This window comes from Falco cherrug, chromosome Z, assembly GCF_023634085.1.
Source record: "Falco cherrug isolate bFalChe1 chromosome Z, bFalChe1.pri, whole genome shotgun sequence".
NCBI classification, from domain to species: Eukaryota; Metazoa; Chordata; class Aves; order Falconiformes; family Falconidae; genus Falco; species Falco cherrug.
In genome coordinates, this window is record NC_073720.1 from 53,935,192 (window position 1) to 53,958,226 (window position 23,035).

Below are 23,035 nucleotides of genomic sequence, written 5' to 3' on the forward strand. Positions count from 1 at the left end.
GTGGACCTTGTTGCCACAGGAAATCTTAGGCTGAAACTAGAATACTGTTTCATTGGATTAGATTTCTGTGCATGGGATGGTCAGGAAAGGACTGGAACTGCTCAGTGGAAACCATCAGAGACCCTGATTCTTCATTTTGGAAATATTTGTGTGGTAATGGTACAAGTGGCAGTATCTGGCCAACTTCAAATCCTGCACCAAAACAAGAATATGGGCCAAGGCAATGGGTGGGTGAAAAGGCTCAGTCCAGGAAACAATGCAGATGGGGGTGGTCAGCAGAAGGAAATGCTTTAGCTAACGAGCAGATGAAGTCTCTGGCTAATCTATCTGGTTATCAAAGCTCAGCTTGCTGGGGTCCTTCAGGCCACTCAACAGCATCATGAGCAAAAATGGCAGCTTTCCAACGGCAGCCAGCCAGCTGCTTCCAGACAGACAGAAATGCACCACAACAGCATACCCCTCTTTTATCTTTGGTCCCATAACACACAGGCAGAAGGACCTCCTAGCTCCAGTTGGTACCGGGTTTGTCAGCTCCCCATGGAGCAGAAGGTCTTCTGAAACTGATAGGGTAAGCCACTGAACGAGAGGGATGCTGCAGAGGCGAGTAACAACAGCAGATGTAGCATCAGTCCTTGATACAGGTTTTTCTCCCGGGTCCATCTTTTGCTGCCAAGTGGTGCTCGAGCCTCACAGATTTGCCTTTCTCCATTTCCAGCCCCCAGCCTTGTGACTGCATAACTGAAGGGGGCAGGAACAACGCAGCTAGAGGCGAGCAGTGCAACACTGGCTAGTGCATGGGATAGGCTGATAGCTCACTCCAGGTAGTGGGAGATGTATCACTGCTGATAAACATCCCTTGGCTTCCAGGGAGCAGACTGGAGTTTGCTTTCATTCACTCTGCTCTCCTCTCACCATGCAGTTCTTCTCCGCAGGAAACACAATTCTCTCTAGAAGATTATGTCCTGGCCCTATACTGATACAAACAAATGGGTTTGCTCCCATCAACAGGTTCTGTGTGGATCCAGGCTGGGAATGTGGCTAAATTTTCACTCAAAAAAAAAAAAAAAAAAGTTAAAAAAAATGAAAAAGAAAAGAAAAGAAACACACAACATATTAAAGCTTGAAACCTGACTCTCTACAGGTGGATTTGAATTAAAAATGCTTACTATTTCTCTGCATACTAATAAGGGCTGATGACAGAAAAATGAGGCATACTTCAGTCTAACTTCAGGCATCCAGGCTTGAACAGATTAGTAGTAGTTTTTTTACAATAATCTCTTTCTATTGTACTGAACTGAGATTATCTGTAGCCCGTATCAAACAGCCCATTTTGAGTGCTGTAACAAAAGATTTCTTGTAATGTCATACTCTTCTTGCTTGTGATTTTTAAATGATCTGCCAGATCAGGGGAGAAAACTTCCTGTATGCTTTGTTAACAAAGAGAATGTATGGTCTCAGAAAGTAAAGCAGAGAGAGCATCAAGGACAAACTAAACATGACACAGAAAGTCTTCTAACTAATCAGGTCTAGTCTTCTGAAGCAAAAAGGCTAAGGACAGTGAAATACAGCGAGACAGAAGCATAGGCAATGTGTGATACAGGAGCTGACACATCTTTTCACTTGCAAACCATAGCCGCAAAGCAAAATCAATTGCATTTTTTAATTTTCCCAGTACTGATAAAAAATAGAGTAAATCTCACAATGAAATCAGTAACATTTTAGTTCTTGTTGGGACAAGACACAGCCCCAGAACAATCCTGATGTACTTTTGTGATTTTGGTCTGCCTTCCCCATGGCCTTGAAATTCATAGGCCCTTTCGGGGATTTTTTCCTTTAATAATATATCTGTACTCTCGTAGAAAAGGGCAGTGATTGCACAGACACTTCCATATGCTGAAGGAGACTTTCTGCCTCTGGCAGCCAGATGAACTAGGACATTCAAACCACCCTGATGCCAGTGCATGACACACTATCAGCAGCAGAGCTCACACCCAAATTCAAGAAATACCTCTTCTTTCTTCTTCCACCCTGACCATTACCCCAGGTTTTTGCTGTTTAGAGGCTTGGAAAAATAAAACTATCCGTGAATAAGACCTCCCACAAGCACTACTTCACTTCAGTGTTTTGGGATTGGTACCAGAGACCAACTGTTAGCCCCCTGCATTCTCTGGCTGTGATGGGGTTCCCTGTTAGTTGATGTGATGCTGCCCATGCTGAGGTATTCCTCATTCTTGGCAACATGAGAGTAATGTCCAGCTGTCCATGAGCTGATGGTTACCTGCAGCTGAACCAGATTTGTTGTGATGTCAGGAACAAAAGACATTTGAGTCAAAAGGCTTTGGATTGTGATCGTTTTTGCCCCTATTTCTGTGTGGTAGGAATGGGGTGTTCAGAGAAGCCTGGAATGCTGGGCACTTTTGTCCTGCCCAGCTGATGTTAACCAGCTTGCTCTCTTTCAGATGTTTTGGACATCCTATTTGGAAGCCAATGAAATAAAATGTGTTGTTCTCTTAGAAGCCCTTTGTAGGTGACCTAAAAAGGTTTTTTTCTTGGTTTGGGGGTGAAAGGGCAGAAAAGCGTGTGTTTATTGAACCTTAAGTCCCAGCACACTAACAAAGAAAGTTTTAGCACTCCTTGTGGCTTGTGAAGACATACCTGGAATCTGATGTGGGGGCAGAATGAAGAGCACACCAGTGCCACTAGTCCTTCCCTGTATATGGTCCTGTCTGCCTGAACCATCTGTTACTGCTCTGCCTCTTGACCCATCTTCCAAGAAGCAGTATCGGGTGCTATAGGTGTTTCTGTGGCAGCATCCTTGCGCAGAGGTCTACCATGATGCATGCAGGAACTAGCTGTCCTTTCCCTTTTGCTTCTGATGAGGGCCTTAGTAATTCAGGCAAAGGTGCCCATGGCCATGGAGGCTATGGCCCACATGAGACTTCTGAGGTCTCCTTCAGTCAAGTTATAATGTCTGGCAAGGCTGCAGAAACAGGTCAGTAAGAGGAGAAGGAGGAGAAGGAAGGCTCCAGAGCTGTGTCATAACCTGGGACCAGCAATGGATATTCTCTGTGTGTGTGATGGAACAGGGTTTTGCTCTATTTGGATTTCCCTTCCACCACAGCCTCATCCACATTTGTTCAGTACTTTGAGGGCACCTCCAAAGAGGCATATAACAATAAGAAGGCAGGCAGAAGAAAGATACAGTTTCATCTGCTTCTACTGCTTCCCAAGAGGAATGAGGTTGTCTCTTCCCAGATACTTTTTCATCTGGTTTTAGCAGTATCACATCTGTTGCATATGGCATGAAAATTTCCTCCTTCCCTTCAGACTCCAGTACGTTCAAAGATAGCATGCAGCTCAGCATTCTCTGCAGTGGAGGAGATCAAGCCCAGTTTTGATCTAATCTGAAATAGGTGCATGCAGTTACAAGAAGGGCTTTCCGTGGGCCTGTTAACATGCTGGAAGAATAAACCCTGATAGCAATCACAGCATAAGCTTCTGCATCCTCACAGGAACCTTAGGAAAGGCTCCTTTTTCCAATGTTTCAAACACTCTAGATACGCTGTAGTTATAAATTGTCCCTCATTCTTTACCTCCGTGCACATTTAGTGCCACTGCAGTGAGCTGCAGCTGCATGGAAATCAGAAGAATAAGAGAAAGAAAGTAGAAGAGCTGTTAAGATGCTTCTCACTGCAACTTTTAATGAAGCCTGATTCTCATAAGGGGCTGATCAGGGCAGCCTCAGCTGGTTGGGTACCCAAATGCTCAGTAGTCCAAATTCGTTGCTCAGATCAGACATCCAAAACCAGTGCTTGACTTCAAGGGCATGCGAGCCCTTGGCAATGTGCCATCCATCTAATAAATCACTGGTCTGTCACTGAAAACTGCCACCTACTCCTACTACCACAAGAGATTTCTGTTGTGCATGAATGTCTGAAAAAAAATGTAACAGATTAATTAAACAGAAATAGTAAGCACCTGCAAATCCCTTTGGTTTCAGTGAAAGCTGCTCATACTCGGCACCTATGAAAAATGGACTGTATGAGATCATGGTTTAACCGAAGAAATATAAGTACAGCTAGAGTCAAGGGCAATGCTGAATTCTGGAAGATTCACATTAAATATGAAAACTTGCCAAACTATTTTTTTTTTATTATTATTTTTTGTGTGGTAGCGTACTGATTCTAAGGTATGATGGGATTGATCCAGACTCATGAGCAGGGAATTGGGAATTGCATGTGATGTGTGATTTCACATGGATAAATGTGCACCTGGAAGTGCACTCATTTAAACAAAAGTTTTGCAGGCTTTATATTTAGTAGGCAGGAGATCAAGCATTGTAGTTTAAGTGCTCCAAGGGACAAAAATAACAGTCAAGGGCAAAGGATCTAAAGATCTGTAAGTCCTGGGATGCATATGCACTTTCGTCTTTCCCATATATGTCTTTTCCTTTCCAGGGTTTGATGACCCTTCAGAACCGAATCACGTAGACAACTGCAGTCTGTTTTACATATTGGTTGTAAGATTAATGGCCAAACATGCTTCCTAAAAAAAACAACAACAGAATTATGGACATGCTGTAAATGGCCAGAGATATTATCTTCTATTTATTCCTTCTTTATTACATGAATAAGTATCTTTTTTATAATTCTATGAGCAAATAATCTCTTGAAGTATTTAACTTACTTTGGACTCTTTTTCTCCTGCAATAGACCAATGCCAGAAAGCACACCACCAACTCCAAAATTTCAATTGATTCTTTTGACTTGAGTCTTTGAAATCCCACCTTCTCTGAGGTCACTGTAAAATGATCATTGCTGAAAATCATGATCTTCATCTACTCTTGTTTGCTCTAAATATTACTTTTACTGTATGTTTGAAAGAATTTTGCAAAAGAAAAGATATGATCCCCTCAAAAAATTATATGTATCGTAAAGGGCAGGCTGAAGTAGTATTACTAGTCTGCAATGCGTAGGCTGCAATGTGTGAAAGCACAGGCTGAACCAACACATCATTCGATCAGGTAGTTAAATCAGGTCCACAGGTAGCTGAAGCACTGCTAGAACAGAGCACGAAATGTGACACTGGGCTGGGTGGGTTTTACAGGAAGGACAGGAAGGATTGTCACATCTAGGAAGTTCCCACCCTCAGTGAGCTGGGCTGGCATTACTGTGCAGTCAGAGGATGCTCCTGCAGCTATGCTGACCATAGCTTGGCACTGAATTCAGCAGAACCAGGTGACTCAAGCTCCTGCAGAGCTCCTCACCAAAGCGTGACTCCAGGCAGGGCTTTTCAAGGCACTTGAACTTTTCGAGGCCTGGGAGACTGAGGCCCACATTCACCATGCCCCAATGGACGTGTCTTGTACACCTTGGGAATGGTATCCATGCATGTTGTCTGAGCTAGATTTTGCATAAAACTGAAGCCCAAAGGTTAATTAACTTCATTATTTAACAGATAAGAAAGGGGGGTTCTTTCTTCAGCTTCCTTACCTCATTAGCTGGAATTAGCTCAGATAATTGCCTCACTTTTCTTGCCCTGTGTTGCTTGGTAATTTCCTGTCATAATGTGTCTGTCACTCTACCAAAAATCCAGAAAGGCCTAGGTAAAGGCTGGGGAGAAGAATGTCCCAGAAAAGCTGAATCTCCAATTTCAAACCAAAGCAATAAGCTCTATATATAATAAATAGGCTGCTGAAGTCCTAGCAAAATGGACCACTTCAAAAATGCTTTAAAAGGCCTTTTTTGTCAGACCAAGTAGCTGAGCTGAGACTTTTCTCTGTGACCCTTTATTTAACACCAAGGGCATGTTCTGTATCAAGATATAACCAGACCTGTCTCCAGAGAGCAGTCAGTCTAGGAGAGGAGCCAGGCACACCAGAACATGCAGGGGATGCAATTACTGATGGGTCTGGTTACTCTGTTGAACCTGCTCCCACGCAAGAACCCCCCCAGCCTCTCTTACTTGACCTGATTACACACTTCTCCTGCCCTCCAGACAGCCAGATACCTGGAGGTAAGGAAAGAGGACAGCCCTGTTCAAGCTGGTCACAGGGAAGTTGCAGCTTTGCCAGTCTAGCATGTCACCCACATGGCCACAGAAGAGTAGGGCAGCATTTGTCAAGGTCTGGTGCTTCTGGAGTCCCAAAATATCCCTGCTGTGCTTGCATCTTTAAGGGACAGCACTGTAAGGCCACCTAAGTAGGGTTAGAAGAAGAAACTGAAATGGCCTCAACTGGTGAAGCAGGAAGGCTGTGGGGAGAGGGAAATCATATGGTGTGACTCAGACAGACAGACTGGACTGCTGGTCTGGCACAGCCTAAAATCAGCCATCAGGGGGAGGGTGAAAGGTTCTGAAAATGGAAAGGAGAAAACCTGTTCTGCAGGTCCACTGCTACAATAGTGAGAGCCAGGCTTGGACTTCAGCTCTGCACAGTCAGGAGAAGTATCATTTTAGGCATCCATAATTCTTTTTCAGCCTCTGGAAGACTAGTCTAGTTGGCAAATTTCAGGCTATAATAAGGTCAAAGATGAAACCCCTGAAACTTGCTTTTTCCATTTTATCTCAAAACGATAACCTCTTCCATTTGTTTTTCCAATGGGACACAGTCCACCAGATCACACAGAACATGTGTGAAAGATGGGAGGTAATGAATGGCATCCTGTTCTCACTCGTTTTTTAAAATGTGTCTGCTGTTGACTTTGGGCCAAATACTGATCTCAGTTACAAGAAGACAGACCCAGGGTAATTCCATTAGGAGGTCATAGTGTTGCATTTAAACTCGGATTTTAGAAAGAGGCTGCAGATCTTTTGGGTACTTCGATTTCTGGACTCCTTAGCCCAGCCTGTCTGAAAAGAAAACCAAAACCAGCAGTATGCTATAGCAAAATGCTTATATACGCGTTTATTTTAGAGGAACCATTTTGTGGCTATCCCAACTACTGAGCACTAAATGAGTGAAAAATAAAGGATTCTTGGTAGAATTTATTGAAAAATCAGCATCACTACTTTTCAGACATAGGTAATTTTCTGCTCCCCTAACGGGTGTCCATGACACAAATAGCATATTACTGTACCAGTCTGACAAACATATATGGGATATGCACCAGACAAAAGCTGTATGTGTTGACAACACACCTAAAAGATTGTGATAATTATTCAGTTCAATGCTTAATTTTTTTTCCTTTTTTACCTATTTTCATGTAGTGTATTTCATCAGAATTTAGAGCAAAATGATAAATGAAATTAATATAGTGACTGTTTCCTTGTAGGGAAAACTATGACTGTCAGGCTTCCCATTCTTTCCCAATGAAGTAGAGAAATACATTCTAAATGTTGATCCACCTCTTTTTCCAATTTGTTTACTTTCAAATCCTTCTAAAAATATTAAACATTCTTCTTAACCGCTATCTACTGACTTTTTGAAGTTTTTCTTTAGTTTTGATTACTAGTTAGGAAATAAAACTTAGGAAGTGAAAAACGTTTCTCATGCTTTTGGGAGCACAATATTGTTTAATAAGTTCATTAGGCTTTTTGAACTTGTTTCTAGCTTTGCAAAATGTACGAAAAAAAATTCATTTTATTTTTTCTCATGTCATCTGTTAATGGGTGTCTCTTTGATACCCAAATTTCTTCTGATCAGCATGAGTAACGAAGGGAAGATCCTATTCCACAACAAATTTCTGAAAGACCACACAAAACTAACAGACCAAAACAAGAAAAAAGACGTACTGCTAGAAGTTAAGCAAATGTATTTCATATGATACTTAGTCTGATTTTATTATCCATGAAGTCATTTTTCCATTAGTCAACTCTTTAATCAGAGCTATCATCCACTGATTCAGACTTTTATCTTTCCCCACGTGAATTTTAAGCTGATCTTTGTTTTCATCCCTAGCTAAAAAGGAAAATATAGATGCTCAAATTCACTCATTTTCATGCAGGCAGTGTCTCAAACTATTTAATTTGAATAGCTGCTCTTAGCTTTAGAAGTGTTTAAGAAAACTGTGCTGAAAGGACTGCTCTTCATTGATGCATGTAAATAAAAGCAGATAAATCATGCAAAAATGTGAGAGAGGAGAATGACCCATTCTCTGTCAGTGGGACCAGCTTCTCATTTCAGTCAAGTCATAAGTGACTCTGACAGATAAATCCTCCTGGCCTGTTTGCCCTTTTGTCTCAAAGCAGACTCCTTGCACAGTAAAATGCAATTTCATCCCACTCAGTAAGTTTCATAAAGGCCATGGAAATTAATGGCACCCAGGGGTCATCTCTACAGTACTGAGGGAGTAAAAGATTGCACAAAACTGTAACTTAGCTCACCTCTAGCACACTACCAACACAAGACTTTGATTGCTGCCGTGATATTGCTGCTGCTGGTAACAAAATATGTGGCTTTGGTGGAATGAAGCAAACCATGCTGGGTAAATGAAGGAAGACAACAGTGTCTGCCACAGCACTATCTGTCATTTAGGTTTTGTGTCCTGCTTACCAAGGTTAAATAAGGCAGACAGCTGACATAGATCTCTGATTCAACAGGAAAGTTGAAAAAGATGGGAAGTCAGCTTTGCTCAGCTGTAAGAGAATACCCTGAAGAAAGAAAAAATCAGTCTGTTTTGCCCTGAGATACTGAAACTTTGTCTTGTCTTCAATGACCTTAATGTATTTTCCAGTGAGGAAATGCATCTTGTGAAATTCAGGATAGGTTTAGGCTAGAATTGCTGTTCTTACTTTATATTCACCAGGTTCTCTGTGCCAGCTAGGCGTGCAAACTGGGGAGGAAGGCTGCAGGGGAGGACTGACAGTAGAAGGTGCAGAGGCAGCCCTGCCCCCCAGGAAGCCCCCACAGCTTTTGGGTGCAGCCTCATGCCAATGGCATCGGCTCTGGCAGCACAGCAATGCAACACTGCCTGGGCACAGCCATGGGGCTGCCACACGCACCAAGCTGGCATGCAAGTCCTTTCCCACACACACTCCTCAGCCCTGGAGAAAATCAGCCAGTGACTTCTTTTGTCCTGCGAAAAGGGTCAACCTTGTCTCAGTATTCCTAAGAGTCAACAGAACTGTCATTACTAAAACCCTCATCACCTCCCAGGCTGGTAATTTGCTCCTTGTAGCTCACTCCAGGTACAGCATCCAAGGATCCTTTAAAAGGATTATTCCATTTTGCAGTAGATTGCGTTGTTTCTCAGGCTACAGTAAAATGCTGTGGCAGTGTGTCCTGCTTTCGGATGAGCTGGAGTTAATTATCTTCTTAGGAGCTAGTTCGGTGCTGTGTTTCAGCTATGATGTGAGACTTTTAGTTCCTCAGGCCTTGTTAGTGAAAAGGATGGAGTGACGCAAGAACTGGGAGGGGACACAGCTAGGACAGCTGACCCAAATTAGCCAAAGAGGTATTCCATACGATGCCTGGTATATGTGCCTGGGGGGCGGGCCGGAGCAGGCGGATCGTTGCTCAGGGACAGGCTGGGCATCGGCCGGCGGGTGCTGAGCAGTTGCATTGTGTGCCACATGTTCCCTTCTTCCTTTTCCTCTGCGTTTTACACTTTTTCTTCCCCTTTTCATTACAACGGTTCTTGTCAACATTGTTACTATTGTTCTTTCATTTTTATTCTATTTCAATTATTAAATTGCTCTTGTCTCAACCCTTGAGTTTTACATTACTTTCCAACTCTCCTCCCCATCCCTCTGGGTGAGGAGGAATGAGCACCTTCATGGTACTGAACTACCAGCCGGGGTTAAACCACCGCACAGAGCTACCAGCGCACAAAGTAGGCAGAATCCCTGCAACATTTGGTTTCTTTCTTCAAGCGCAGTTTTAGCTATCCCTTTAAAGGTAAAAGGGAAAGCCTAACTTTTTGGGTTTAAATGCAAGATAGGTTCAAAAGCTGAAAAGCAACAAAACAGCAAAACACTGAGTGAATGGGGTTTTTTATACCCTGCTGTTCTCCTTCCAAACTTATCTGAAGAAGATTTTGAAGGCCTGACTCAGGGGTTTTAAATGTCTCAGGCTATCGATCTTGTTTTAGCTCATACTACAAGACAATACTTTAAAATAAATAAATGCTAGGCCTACGTCTTCTATAACTTCAGCAGAGCCCCACTGCTGCCACTGCCAAGTATTTGCCTAGAACTTTGGCCCTGAGCACTTCATAGCTTGCTATTTCACCCATTTGTGCCAAATCACTGTCCTGTCCCAGAGACCTTCAGGAATTTCTTTCTGCTCCTAACCCTAGAAAAGGCATGGAAAAGATTGATACATCTGTGCAATAATTGTGGCATGTGAAGCATTCTATTTTTTGGTGGAAAAAACACCTAGCTTTGCTTGGCTCAGGTGTGCAATTCTCTTCCAGTCTTTGGGTTGTCTTTTGCACTCTGTTAAATTACTGGCTGAAACTCAGGGAATAATGTTATCAGACGAGCAATTTAACCAGGGCAATCCCCAGGGTCTCTCCTGTGGGGTGGTGGCTGGCAGTTTCCTCAGTCATCTGCAGGAGGCAATGACACATTTGACACTCAAGGTTCTCATTAGAACAGATTTTTGCTTGAAGGTACAACCTATGGCACCGCAAAAGGGATGCAGCAGTTGAGAAACCATAACAATTCAGTTTGTAGACTGAAAGAAGATGGAAAAACAAACCCTTTAAAAGGTTTACTGATGAAAGTGTCCTTCCATTTGGATACAAAGGGACTCAAAAGTATTTGGAGCACATGGAGTGCTTGGAAGGTTATTGGTAGGGTACCACCTGCACTAGCAGTTTTCTGCAGTGTGCCCAAAAGATTAATCCCAGCCTGCAGGAGAAAGGTGGTCTTTTCACCCCACGTAATGCTTTGAAATAAAGATGTTAAAAAGATGTGGGCTGAGTGGATGCCCAGCTTGACACTCTGTGTCTGGAGGGCTGCTTGTGCATGACACCACTAGAGCACAGCTTTCTGCTCTTACCCACACACTTAGGACTTCCACCCCATTAGGCTTTTCCACTGACACCAGTGATTTCACTCTGCATCCCTCCAGTCATTTCTCATCTCATTGCACAGCAATGCCCTTACAGCTTATCCCCTTTTCTCCCGCCCACCCTATAGGTGCAGGTTCCCACCTCCAGGCACCAACTGGGTGTTGCTTTCCATAAAACAGTTGTTCAAGCAGCCACTTGAAATGTTGCTCTCTGCTTGGAGCAGTTCTTTGTAAGCCACACATCTTCATTTTCTTGGAATATTCTTTTTTGTGGAAAACCTACAAAAAGTCTTGGCTGTCACCATGAAGAGTTTTTTGATGTTTTCTTGTGTCCCCATCTCTGTGTACCACTGTTTCTTGCCTTTTACATGTCCTGGGAACTCTTTGCATTTCTGCCTGGTGTGCTCCTTTATATTGGTACACAACAGCACCCCAGCTCTGTTCATAGTGACAGAAATAATAAATAGAAGCCAAGGACCACTTCTAAGCTGAAGAGCAAGAACCAAGGATAGCACTGCCTTAGCAAAAATGGTTTACTCTAGAAAGGCAGCTGCCTTGTTTAAACAGGGCTTTTTTCTTTCTTTTTTTTTTTTTGGGGGGGGGGTGCGGCGGGGCACAAGTTTTCCCTCATGTGACTGTTCATACACTGCTGACACACCTCCTCCCTTAGCTGGACAAATGTCTTGGCTTTCAGCAGAAAGTACAATGTCATCTGGACTGCATATCCTCCTTCACCCTGAGACTGCCTCTTGCAAAGAGAGACTCTGCATAGGCTGTTGAACCCTTTTCTCAATCCTATGGATCCATGCCTTTTGCAGGTCTGTGTCTGCACAAATACATAAGTATGGCAGTGACTCCATTAACACAGCAATTGCTTGGAATCTGTTAGCGTTACATCATAAATCTGATTTTTGACAGGTTTATAACCAGACTGTAGAAATTAACTGCTGGAGGAAATGTGCCATTTAGTCTCAACATGAACACATTTTATTTTTCTACTTGGTTGTATTTTTTCTTACCAGACTTTTTTTCGAGGCTAGAAAAATAACCTTATGCTTATTTTAATATTCTTCCTTTAAAGTGAAAAAACCCTCCAACCTTTTCACAAACGTATAAAAACTCTCTGGCACAGTGACATGTTTATTGCATAGTCCTCTCTGATGTTTCTTGAGAACAGGTACTGATTAAATGACAGTTCCTGTATCAGCACATTAAAATATAACATCACTGAAGAAATAACAGCTGAATAAAATAAAATGAGCAGGAAAATAAAATAAAGTGCCAGAACAAACAGTACCATTGATAGACGGAAGGTAATCTTTCCTGTTGCAACAAATATACTACTGTTCATTTTTACAAAACTGAGTTGATAGCAGATATTAATTAAAGACAGCATCACATTCCTTTTGCAGTAACATGAAGTTTTGGCACAGAGCTTTGCCAGTGAGCCCAAGGTGAAGTACTGTGCACATTTTAATGCAGGTGGTGGCAGAAGTTGCCGGAGTGAGGGCAGAGGAGGGAAAGCAGGCTCACAGAACTGGTTCTGGGTATAAGCACCTGCCCCTCTGCTCTCGCAACTGCCATCTGCAGCAGTTCTCAGAGGTCCTGGCCAGGGGCGGCAATAATCACAGGCAGGTATCACTCAGGACATTGGGCTGGTGGCCGCTAATTCAGCTGCTCCTGACATCCTGACGCCATCCTTTGAAGCCTGTTGGAGTCAGTCGCAGCAGGATTACAGCCCACAGTTTAAGAAAAATTTCTTTCAGACTAGGTAACCTGAAATCTTTCCATTTTGCCCCAGTAGTCATGTTTTCTAGGCCATTCTTGTCTGCCTTTTTACTGACATGTGACATGTTTTCCCTGGGTACCTTTTCATATACACGTATTTTCAAACAGCACTATAAACAGTGGCAGTTTCATACCTCCAGGCAGGAAATTAGGGAGGGAAATGAGAAAAGGCTCCTTCACTGCAGAAAACTCTTTGATCGGAATTTCAAGTGCTTTGACAGTTTGCTGTGAAAGGACCCTGCTTACAGAGTCCAAAGGATCTTGCTACAAGCAAAGCACGTAATAATATCTCTCTCCATCACTCTCTTCTGTGATGGAAAGAGACATTCCAAACAGGGAAGTGGTAACTCTGTGTTTCAGAAAAGATAGGTCCCGTGTCTGTGCTGGTGGATAGCAGAGTGGAAATTTCCCTGTGCACCCACCCGGAGAAGATTTTTCTCAGTGAGCAACTCCAGAACAGGGCAGGAGGCTGGATCCTCTAGTAGAGCCTGTATAAGAGACACAGCAGCTCTGTCTAACAGTTTCTCATACCTTTTTCCAAGGGGAATGGTCCATTTCAAATGTCAGGAATCAGTTTTAATAGCAAGAGAATGTGTCTTTCTTCAATCCTACCAGTTTTATCTCAAAACTTCTTTTGAATTGTAAAGCACCTTTAAAAAAATTAAAAACCTGATGCCTTGGGAATCTCTGCTGGAATACAAATATCGAAGTAAACTGACAAATAAATTTGAGCTTTGGTGCCTTAGGAAGGAAACTGTCTTTGATAAGCATTCTTGTTTTTTACCTACCTCCCATACCTACCAGTCTTACTGGGGGTCCTTCCTTGTAATGCTTTCTTATCATAGATACCAAGGAGATACTCAGCAACCTGTGAGCAACCCTTTGTGATTTCTGAGAGGAGTTGCCTTCACTGTATCTTTGACTCAGAAATGGAGGTATATTTCTCTACTAGTCTGTGTCTCAAAGGGTGTTGCAAGAGCTACTGTTGGAAAGAGTCACTCTCTGCTACTCTGCTCTTCCTCACCACCCAGGGACCTCAGGCTGGTTAAAGAGATTGAGCTGCAACTGTCTCAGGGCCAGTGCATCCCTTTCACGCCTCAGGTTTCCAGTGGCTTCTCTTCATGGCCATCCCCATGAAGCAGTAGGCTACTGGGAAAGCAACAGGTAGTCTCTTTGCTTTAGGGATGGGGGCAAGGGGACGGGACATGCCCTAATGACTTTGAAGGTGTGCTTCAAAATCAATGAAAGCTTGTTTCATTATGGAATTAGTAAAATAGTAAATGTTTTTCACTGCAGAGTATGCAAGAGGAGACAGATTAATGCATGCCTAGGAATCCTGGACAGGACATTTAGAATTATTCAAAGAAAGGTTACAGACATGGCTGCTTCTTGCAAACTTATTTAACATGCAGTATTTCAGTACACAAGCTTTGCTTTCAATAGGGCATTGTTTCAACAAGGCATACACTTAAGGTATTGTGCTGGAAAGCATTCTACTTCAGAAAAACTTCTTAAAGGCACCAAGGAAAAACATGGAATTGAATGTGACTATAAATTAAGCAGATGCTTGAGTGCTGACTTGAATTTGTGTGGGCTTATATGCTCACTTTTAAGTAAGTTGTGGCTGAAAGGGTTCCTGACAAGGATTATGATGTTGACTTTAGATGAAACATCATTTGTAATGGAAAGCTTGCATGCTTCCTTTCATAAGCTGCTGAACAGTCGTTATTATCCCTGCATCTCTGTGAGCAGATAGCACTAAAGGAGTGAAGAGATTTTTGCGCTTATCTGCAGAAGTATAAATGGATACTTGGAATTAATAAAAAAAAAACAACTGTCAGAGGAAAGAGGAACAAGAAGAGATTTTGACTGACTAGGTTATAATGGGATGGAAGTATATCAATACTCAATGTAATAAGGAAATAGTTATGTCAGTATCACTACGTACCTGTCAAGGCAAACTTGATGGTACCAGGTGGAACCTATAATCCAGTCCTCTGCCACAGTAGCTTTCAGGAGCAGTAAGATGGCCCTGTCACCTGAGCTGAGACTAACTGCAGCTAATCACAGTTAGATTTTTTTAAAATTTTATTTTAGTAATTGAATATGGGTTACAGCACTGGTGAACCACATGATTGACCCTCACAGAAAGCATCAGATGAGGAGCAGAGAAGGGAATAAATCCACCTTTACTTGCTGCCTCAGGGAGCTTACTGCCATGCCGAACCTGCAGTTGGATTAGGGCAGCTTGCAGGACCCTAGGATAGTATAAAGATGTCTCTCTAGGCAGTTCCATGAAGGATAGCAATCTGTCTTCATAATCTTCATAGTCTTTGTGTGTTTCTTCTTTCAGTTCTGTCAAGGTCTTTTTTCCCCATTTTTTAAATCAAAACCCTTTTTGAGTTAAAACCATTAAATACAGCTGTTTATGCAGAAATTACGCTGTTTGCATTAGGATGCTCCCCACACTGCCTTGCAGAATCAGGGTATTTGAGACAAGAAAAGAGCTCAAGTTCTCTGCTTTACTAGCTCAAGTCAAGCCCTCCTGCCAGGAGGGAAGTTTCCATCTAGGTCCTGTCAGTCACCTCTCCAGGCTATAATGCAACTGCAGATGATGCAATAGCACTTTTCTCATTGATTAGGCAGGGTCCTGACACCAGCGTGAAAACCTGACTTGCCCAGCAGTTTGGTGCGATTGTTCTCCTGGGGTTGGTATCTACTCCCTGGCATGCAGAAAAAGACGGCTTCTCACCTGTCCAACAGCTGATTTCTCTTCTTTATGCATTGGCTCTCCTAGCTGTGCACTGGAGGGGGAACTGGACACTGAGCAGCTCTTGCTTTGTGAAGCTTCATCTCCTCCTTTAAGTCTCTTTTACAGTTTCAAAGGCCTGCTCTGCATCTGCACTGATGGTCCTTCCCCAGCAGCCTGAAGAGACTTTTCAGAGTTCTGTGGAAGTGCTATAAGATACACAGGAGTAAGGTCCCCCATGATGGTGCACATCTTACCAAACGTATTACAATTTGCTTTGCATGAGCTCTGCCCCTGTTAGGAAATTCCAGCCCAGTGAGTTATTTACCTTACTTTGCTGTACAGCGAGCATGGGAAAGAAAGGGCAGGGTGCAGCCTCTGAAGCAAGGTGAGCCTGGAATCCTTTCCTACAGTTTATTTGGCCACCCAGGGTTTTCTTCATGCTGAGAAGTTCACCAGCGCAGCAAAGGACTCCACACTGGATAAAGCTCACTATACCGTGGCAGTTGCATTCAGCCCCTTATCTACTGTCTGCTTTAATCTAAGGCCTGCAAGTTTTCAGACACTCCCACCCATTCCTGGCATTAATGAGGTTGTTTGAGAATCCCTCAATGCTAAAGACACTTCCCTATCTGGCTGGCAGTTTAGCATTCCTGGGCTTAGACCTGCTTTTCCCGCACTGATTCCCTCTATGCATATTTCCTCTGTACCGCTTTTTTTTTTTTTTTTTTTTTTTTGCTACCTCTGCACACCACACACACACATTTTCCCTCTTGGGACCCTCTGGCCTGTCACTGCCTTGTGTTTTGCCATTCACATGTCCCCCCACCAGGTGCAGAATGTTTTCTAAATGCTCTTGCAGACCTTTTGCAGATGCTTATCACATCACCCTAAAGTGAAAGCTGACATCTTTCTTGGCAATGGGAAAGTATGACTTGCCTCAAAGTGCAGTTTCAACCAGGTCTCTCCATACACCCTTGCACTCTTCTACAACCCATGTTGCCCACCTTTTTCTGAAAACTAGTGTTTGCAAAGAGTAATTGCATTTCCTCACTAACGAACTGTGAGCTGTTGTGCCTCTGTCCCTATTTCCCCTCATCTCAAAATTAAATGAAGCAAACAAAAACTGTTCCCGGTCACGCCGTCTTTAACATGTGTCACCTCTTGACCCTCCGTGGTGAGCCAGATGCTGTGCAGGTCTCTCAGTCGCGCGCCTGCCAACTGGGTCAGTCTGTCGGCTATCGGGGAGGAAGCGATCAGGCGGTGCAGCAATCTGAAGCGTCTGTCCTCTGTTTTTCTTTTTCTTTTTTTTTTTTTTTTCTCTTTCCTTTCCTTTGCTAAGGTTGGATTTGTGAGGGGGAACTGCCACCGAGTCCATGTCATAGGAGGAAGAGGGACACGCTGCCTTGGTTCAGCAAGAGTTTATGTGCTCTCAATCTTTCCTGAAGTTTCTATCTTGCAGACCCAGCGATTTCCTGTTTCCTTTTTGCTGGCCCTGATTTTTGTAGAGATAGTGCCAAAGTGAGAAAGCACTGTCTTAGGGCCAGAGAGTAATTCACTAACTTGTAAGCAATTCCAGCTGCTGGCAAAACAGCAGGCTCCTTAAATGATCTCCTGTGAAGGTCCCAGGAATCTGTTACACTACATGTTATTTGTGAAGGCAGAGGCTGAAAAAATTATATAACTAGATTGAACAACTAGCTTAGAGTATTACATCACCAAAGCAATGTGAAAAATTCTGAGCAGCCCCATGAAACAGACTGTAAATGCCTCCTGTAGAGATCTGGCATCCTTTTCTTTTTTTTCCACTGAGTTTTATTTGCTGGTGTTGGTAGTTTTTTAAACCTTTGGTATGTTCAGAGCTATATGGATGCAGTTTCAGCTCTGGAACCATTAAGTATGAAGGAACATGAAACACATCCTTTACACATGTGGTAAAACAGAAGTTCTTGTCGGTTCAGAAAGGGGCTAGTTTTTGATTACTCTCAGGTTTTGGCTTGTGTTCTTCTTGAAAGTATCCATAGACCTCTTGCTGCCCACAGTCATTCTGGATCCAGCAGGTTTCCTCATTCAGTGCAGTACAAAAATGCTGAAGTTTTTTTGCATTCACACGTACTTTGCAAGTCAGGCTCATCCAGCACTGGTTGGAGTGAGCTGAAGAGGCTCAGTACCCAGTGGAAAGAAAATGTAGATGGTTTAGTTGAGACATAGAGGGAATAAGTACTGCAGCCAAGTTTACATGGGAAATAAACCTAACCTACAGATCAGGGCTGGACATCTTTAAACTGCTCATCAGCAATTTGAGATGGAATTGGATTGTGCTTTTAAAGAAATGAATGAGCTTCAAATGAGGGAATATGAATTAGTAAAGCTGACTTTCTTATGAGAGCACACACACACTTTGTTACTCCAAACCTTGCTTGTGTGTGCTCTTTCCCCCTCCTTCTCTGCCTATGTCCCTCTCTTACTCTATGCAGGTACCTTCTTCTTCCATTGGCATAAACTGCAAGTAGACTTTGCTTAAGCCTCAGTCTCAGAAAACAGTGATAAGCAGAAGTATTTGTTCTGTTCCTCCTCAGTAATTTACTCTTTTTCTTCACAAAAGGTTTCCACCTGCAGTCCACTAAGGTGGCATATTTGCATACCATAAGTGGCCTTCCAGTGAGGATGGCAAGCCTTCCTTTGTGCTACAGCTGCCACTTTATCTCCATTGAGCCACAGGCATTTCACTAATCACCTTGCATGACTTTGAGCGTGTCCTCTGACTTTACACCAGCTTTGCAGAAACTCAATTCAAAGAGGCATGGATACTATTCTGTTTAGCTTGCAAAGCCCTTCCCTTTCAGTCTCAGTAATCCCTTAGGGCTCCTCTCAGCAGACTGCCTCACCTGTGTAGGGCCTGGGAGTCCTGCTGCTGTAGCCACTGAACTTCAGAGGGGTATTTTGGGAAGCAAGAGAGAGTAAAGAGAATGCATTTTCCTGCTTCATGGCAGAAAAGGGTCAGAGATTCCCCAGGTAAGCTCAGAATTACATGAAGTTGTGTCTGCTTGACATGAAATGATCCTAAGGTAGTTTTACAGCAGTAATTCATGTTATAGAGAGTAGTTTTTGAAAGATGCAATAGTTTCTATTTTTATTCTTGTTAATAGCTTTTAGTCAGTTCCCGTAGATAGGAACAGATCTCATTGTCTTTCAGTGCCCTGTGAATAACTGCATTAGTAGGAACTTTGTTCAGGCTGCCTGCAGTTGCTTTTTTACTGTGGTGTTTCTGCATTCAGGGAAGTTGGGTGGGGAGCAGGGAGGAGGTATAGTATGCAGTGTTTTCAGTTGTTATCTCATGCATGATATTTTCAAATTTCATTACAGCATGTAATTTAGTCCTTTCAGTAAGCTAGGGGTTTGGTATAGGGCTCTGAAACAAACCAGCTTTTCTATCTTGTGCTTGCATAGCTGAAGAAAGCATTGCAGAAGAGAAAGAAGGTACAAATTTTGACTAGGTGAATAAAGAAAAATGCGTAGATACATGGTCTACGCTGCTGGTTGTTCCCACTATACACCCTCCAAGCCCCTGTCTGCTAGAGATGTATGGAAAGTGTTTTGGGCCTCGTTATGGATTGTATTAAATTTGTTCTGATGAACACCTGCTCCCAAACACCACATTTCTTCCGTTATGTGGCTTTAAATGAAACCCAAAACCACAGTTAGTGTTTCTTGTATTTAATTTGCAAAATAGGCTTATAGTGCATACACTGAATGGTGGCCATATGCCATAAAAACTAGGCATCCTTTGCAAAGAAAAATTAACATCAGAATTAACTCACTGGAGACTTTTTTCCCCCTCTCACCCCATGGAGTTACAAAGCTCAGGCAGGTTGGGACCACAGTGCCAGTAGATCAGTAACACAGAGAAAATTCACATGCAAGATTTATACAACAGTTTTGAACATGCAATGCCAAAAACATGTGCAGAGGCACTCCCCACAAACATATGTGTAAAGCCCTTGTATCATGAGATTTCTCTGAGAGCTGCAGATTATTCCCATCTCTAGCAATCAGTTCACAGCAATTGCTGCTATGCAAAGCTCACATCAGCTGGGAAGTAACGGTTACTTTGAATCTTCACAGTGATCTGCTTTTGCTTGAGCTGCTGCTGAAAGCAGCAGTGAGCAAGAGGATGGAAACAATTATAGATTGCTGTAAGCCCACTTGCTACTGTATCTACCTGTAAAATTCAATTTTAAACATTCCATTAGCCAGCAGGGTAGCAAAATGGGTTTTTTTGCCAGAAACGCTGCAACAATATTGCTTTTTTTTCCTTTTCAAATGAATGCATTAGCTTCCTGAGCTCAAGGACATCCTCAGAGTGCTTGTCTCACTTGAAGTTTGAAGTCTTTCAGTAGGTAAAAGGACACAACGGTGAATTGGCTGTCAGCAGAGAGAGGCTTAACAGTCAGTTTACCTGTTAAGACTTACAAATGCTTCAAAATATATATTGCTATATAGATGGGATTCACTCACCTACGCTTCTCACATCTCAGGTCTTGGTATGCCATAGCCTGTCATATCAGGCATCTCCCTTGGGCTAAAGGTCCAGGCTCCTTTCAAGCCTATGAAGAAAGAAAAGCTCTTCCATGAAGCAGATCTCCCATCCTAAGGTTCATGTCAAGGATGGTGGTCAGCTCATTGATATCAAGCATAGACAACCCTTCATTGCTGAGCTGAGGGCAGTCTGTTGGCCAGCCTTTTGTCAACATTGGGTGCAAAGTCCTGTTTGAACTGGTGCTAGCTGAAAGTGTCAGACTACTCTTAAAACATGACCCCTTTTCCTGCCTCTAGACAAGGCATAAATTTATCCTGGTCTGAGAGGTTATAAATCATGCTTTGAGGGGCCAGGAGAAAGGAATGTGTTATTACAAGGAATTAGTACTCCATGTTTGCATTTCATTAGCACTTAGAGGCCCCCATCAAGATCAGGATCTAGGGAGATGTGGCACAAAGGGTGCAACAGTGGGAAGCAGGAGGGAGAGTGAGTTTTGGAAGATGTCACAGAAGAGATCATGCCAAACCATAGGGAAGGCACCCCATGCAAGCAAGGCATCATGGAAGAAAGAGAAAGAAACTGGCATGCTAGTGATCAATGGCAAAGGAAGGAAGGGGTATGAAAGATGTTAGCTGCACAGGCAGATGGGATTTTGATGAGTAAAAGGAAGGACTTAAATATAGCAGTCACAATCTCATGTCTCATCAAAACAAGGTAGCTAAAGTCACTCTGAAAATGGTGCCAGCCAAAGTGGCCCATTCTCCCAAGTGCCAAGTGCTAAAAATGCAGTTTTACTTGGAAGATGATGGAAAACACATGAAAATCAAATATGACAGGGACTACTTCATCCTTATTCTCAGAAATAGGAACTCAAAATATATGTGGTATTTGTTGATAGACAATCTGCTAAAAGCATGTTTTCTTTGGATTCAATGTGTGCAGCAAATGTTAAAATAGCCTACTACAAACATGCCCCTCAGGTGCCTTTGTGTCAGAAAAGGCTTTGAATATCAGGCAACTTTTGTATAGGTGCTTGCAGCTCTCTAGTCAACTCCAGTGCGATCCGTCGGTAGATAAAAGCATTGTTCCACCTGAGGGTAGAAGCTGTCTTTCAGAAACAAAAATACTGGGATTTGTTCAGCACTGTAACAAAATTTCTTACTTCTATATGTCTGGAGACGGCTAAACAAAAACATGCAGGAAACTTCCCCACTTTTCAGAGATGACAGGTAGTCAATTTAGTTAGTTTTAGCCATTTAAAAATTAGGGGCATATTCTCAAGAGTTTAAGCTTCCGTCAGTGTAGGGAGACAGACACCATCATCAGAGAGGCTGTTTATCCCACTCATTGTGGGAATAACTTCAGCTCCTTTCTGTAAGCAGTGGAGAGCACCTTACAACTAAACAATTCAGTTTTAGGCAGATAAACCCAAGTTTAATAATGAGAATGACTGGCCAGAGGTCACATAGCCCATCAGTGGCAAGGTTCCTGAGCTGAGTACTGACTGGTGTCCAGGCTTCAAGCATGTCTACTGTGTTCTGACAGAATTTAGAGCAAAACTTGTCCAGACTAGAGGGCAACCAGAAATTGTAGTTTGGGTCTGCAGCTGAAGCCTAGCAGGTACATGCCTGACTGGAGTTTAACCCAGCTTACAGAGGTGGTTTTGGAGGCACAGAGCAGTGTGAGGAGCTGAGAACATAATATGGCCTCCCCATCATCCCTGTTGCTGCTAGCTAGTTTAAAGCAACCTCAGGCAGTCACATTACACTAGTAGTTACCAGCAATGACTGCAGTGGGGACATTTTTGAGCACTCTCTCTCTCACAGTACTGCTCCCTTCAGTCAGAACACCATCATTTTCTTGACGGACACTGCACAGGCAAATCCTAAGGCTGGGATTTCTCATCCTAAACTGGCAGCCTCCTGCAAGATTGCTAGCTAATCCTGCCTTCTGCAGGTATTCCCTGAATGCAGCAGGGAGTAAGCTAAGAAACAGTGCAAGCACAGTGCTACTGCCATTTGATAGCACTACAGGCTATTATAGGCTATAGCACTATAGCTACTATAGGCACTAATGGTGTCTAGCAGCCTTGGTGGCCCAAAACTGTTAATACTTCATGCAGATGAACCCATCTGAAGGAGATGCTATGTTGGCCTCCAGATCACAGATTCCTGCAGACACAGGTATGGCAATCACACACACAGAGGAAGGCACAATGCCTCCAGACCCCCGTCCTCTCCCTCCCTACAGAGCTGAACCAGAGCAGCCACAGCTCTCATTTATGGGCTGGGGGAGAGGCAGTCAGCATTCAGCCAGTCACCCTCTCCCCTGGGAAGAAGGCAGTGGCTGAACCAAGGGGTTCAGTCCCAAGAGACTGAATCAGCCTCAGGTAAAGCTTCACTTACTTCAAGGCAGTGCCAGGAAGAAACCTCATCCAGGGCCTCAGTTTATTGGGCACCATATTAGCAGTCTGTAATGACTCTCACACCCCAAAAAGCACTTGAATGCAATTAATGTGATGTAAGTAACGGCACAAATTACACATTTTTAATTAAATATACATGAGTGCTGCAGAAATTTAAGGTCATTTGATGGACAGGGCTACTGAAATCCTCTCTTTCTCCCAGACCGTGTGTGGGGTAGCATATCTCTGAAGTATGTATTTAAACTCCACTTCCTGTGTTGATCAACAAAATACATGATCAGGTAATTAGTGCCTGTGGTAGCAACACAGAGAGCTCAGAGGACTTGCCAGATCTTTCCTGGCCTTACTTCTTCCCCCAGATACAAGTACGCTTACCAGTTAGGAAAAAACCCAAGCCATTCTGATCCATATTTTCACTCTTTGTCTTTTCCAGCCACTTCCACATCTACAACTGGGACAAGTCATCTCACAAAATGTGACATAAAGCAGAAAGCCTTCTGCGTAAATGGGGGAGAGTGTTACATGGTTAAAGACCTTCCAAACCCCCCAAGATACCTGTGCAGGTAAGAAATCCTATTT

General features: G+C 43.1%; 1 protein-coding gene across 2 annotated transcripts in view; it reads left to right on the forward strand.

Moving 5' to 3' along the window:
* NRG1 (neuregulin 1) overlaps positions 1 to 23,035 on the forward strand; it is a 109,639-nt gene that overhangs the window by 51,814 nt on the left and 34,790 nt on the right. For both annotated transcript variants that reach the window (XM_055699833.1, XM_005446871.4), the window contains exon 2: positions 22,890 to 23,019. In XM_055699833.1, the coding sequence (XP_055555808.1) occupies positions 22,890 to 23,019 (130 nt within the window). The remainder of the gene's footprint in view (positions 1 to 22,889; positions 23,020 to 23,035) is intronic.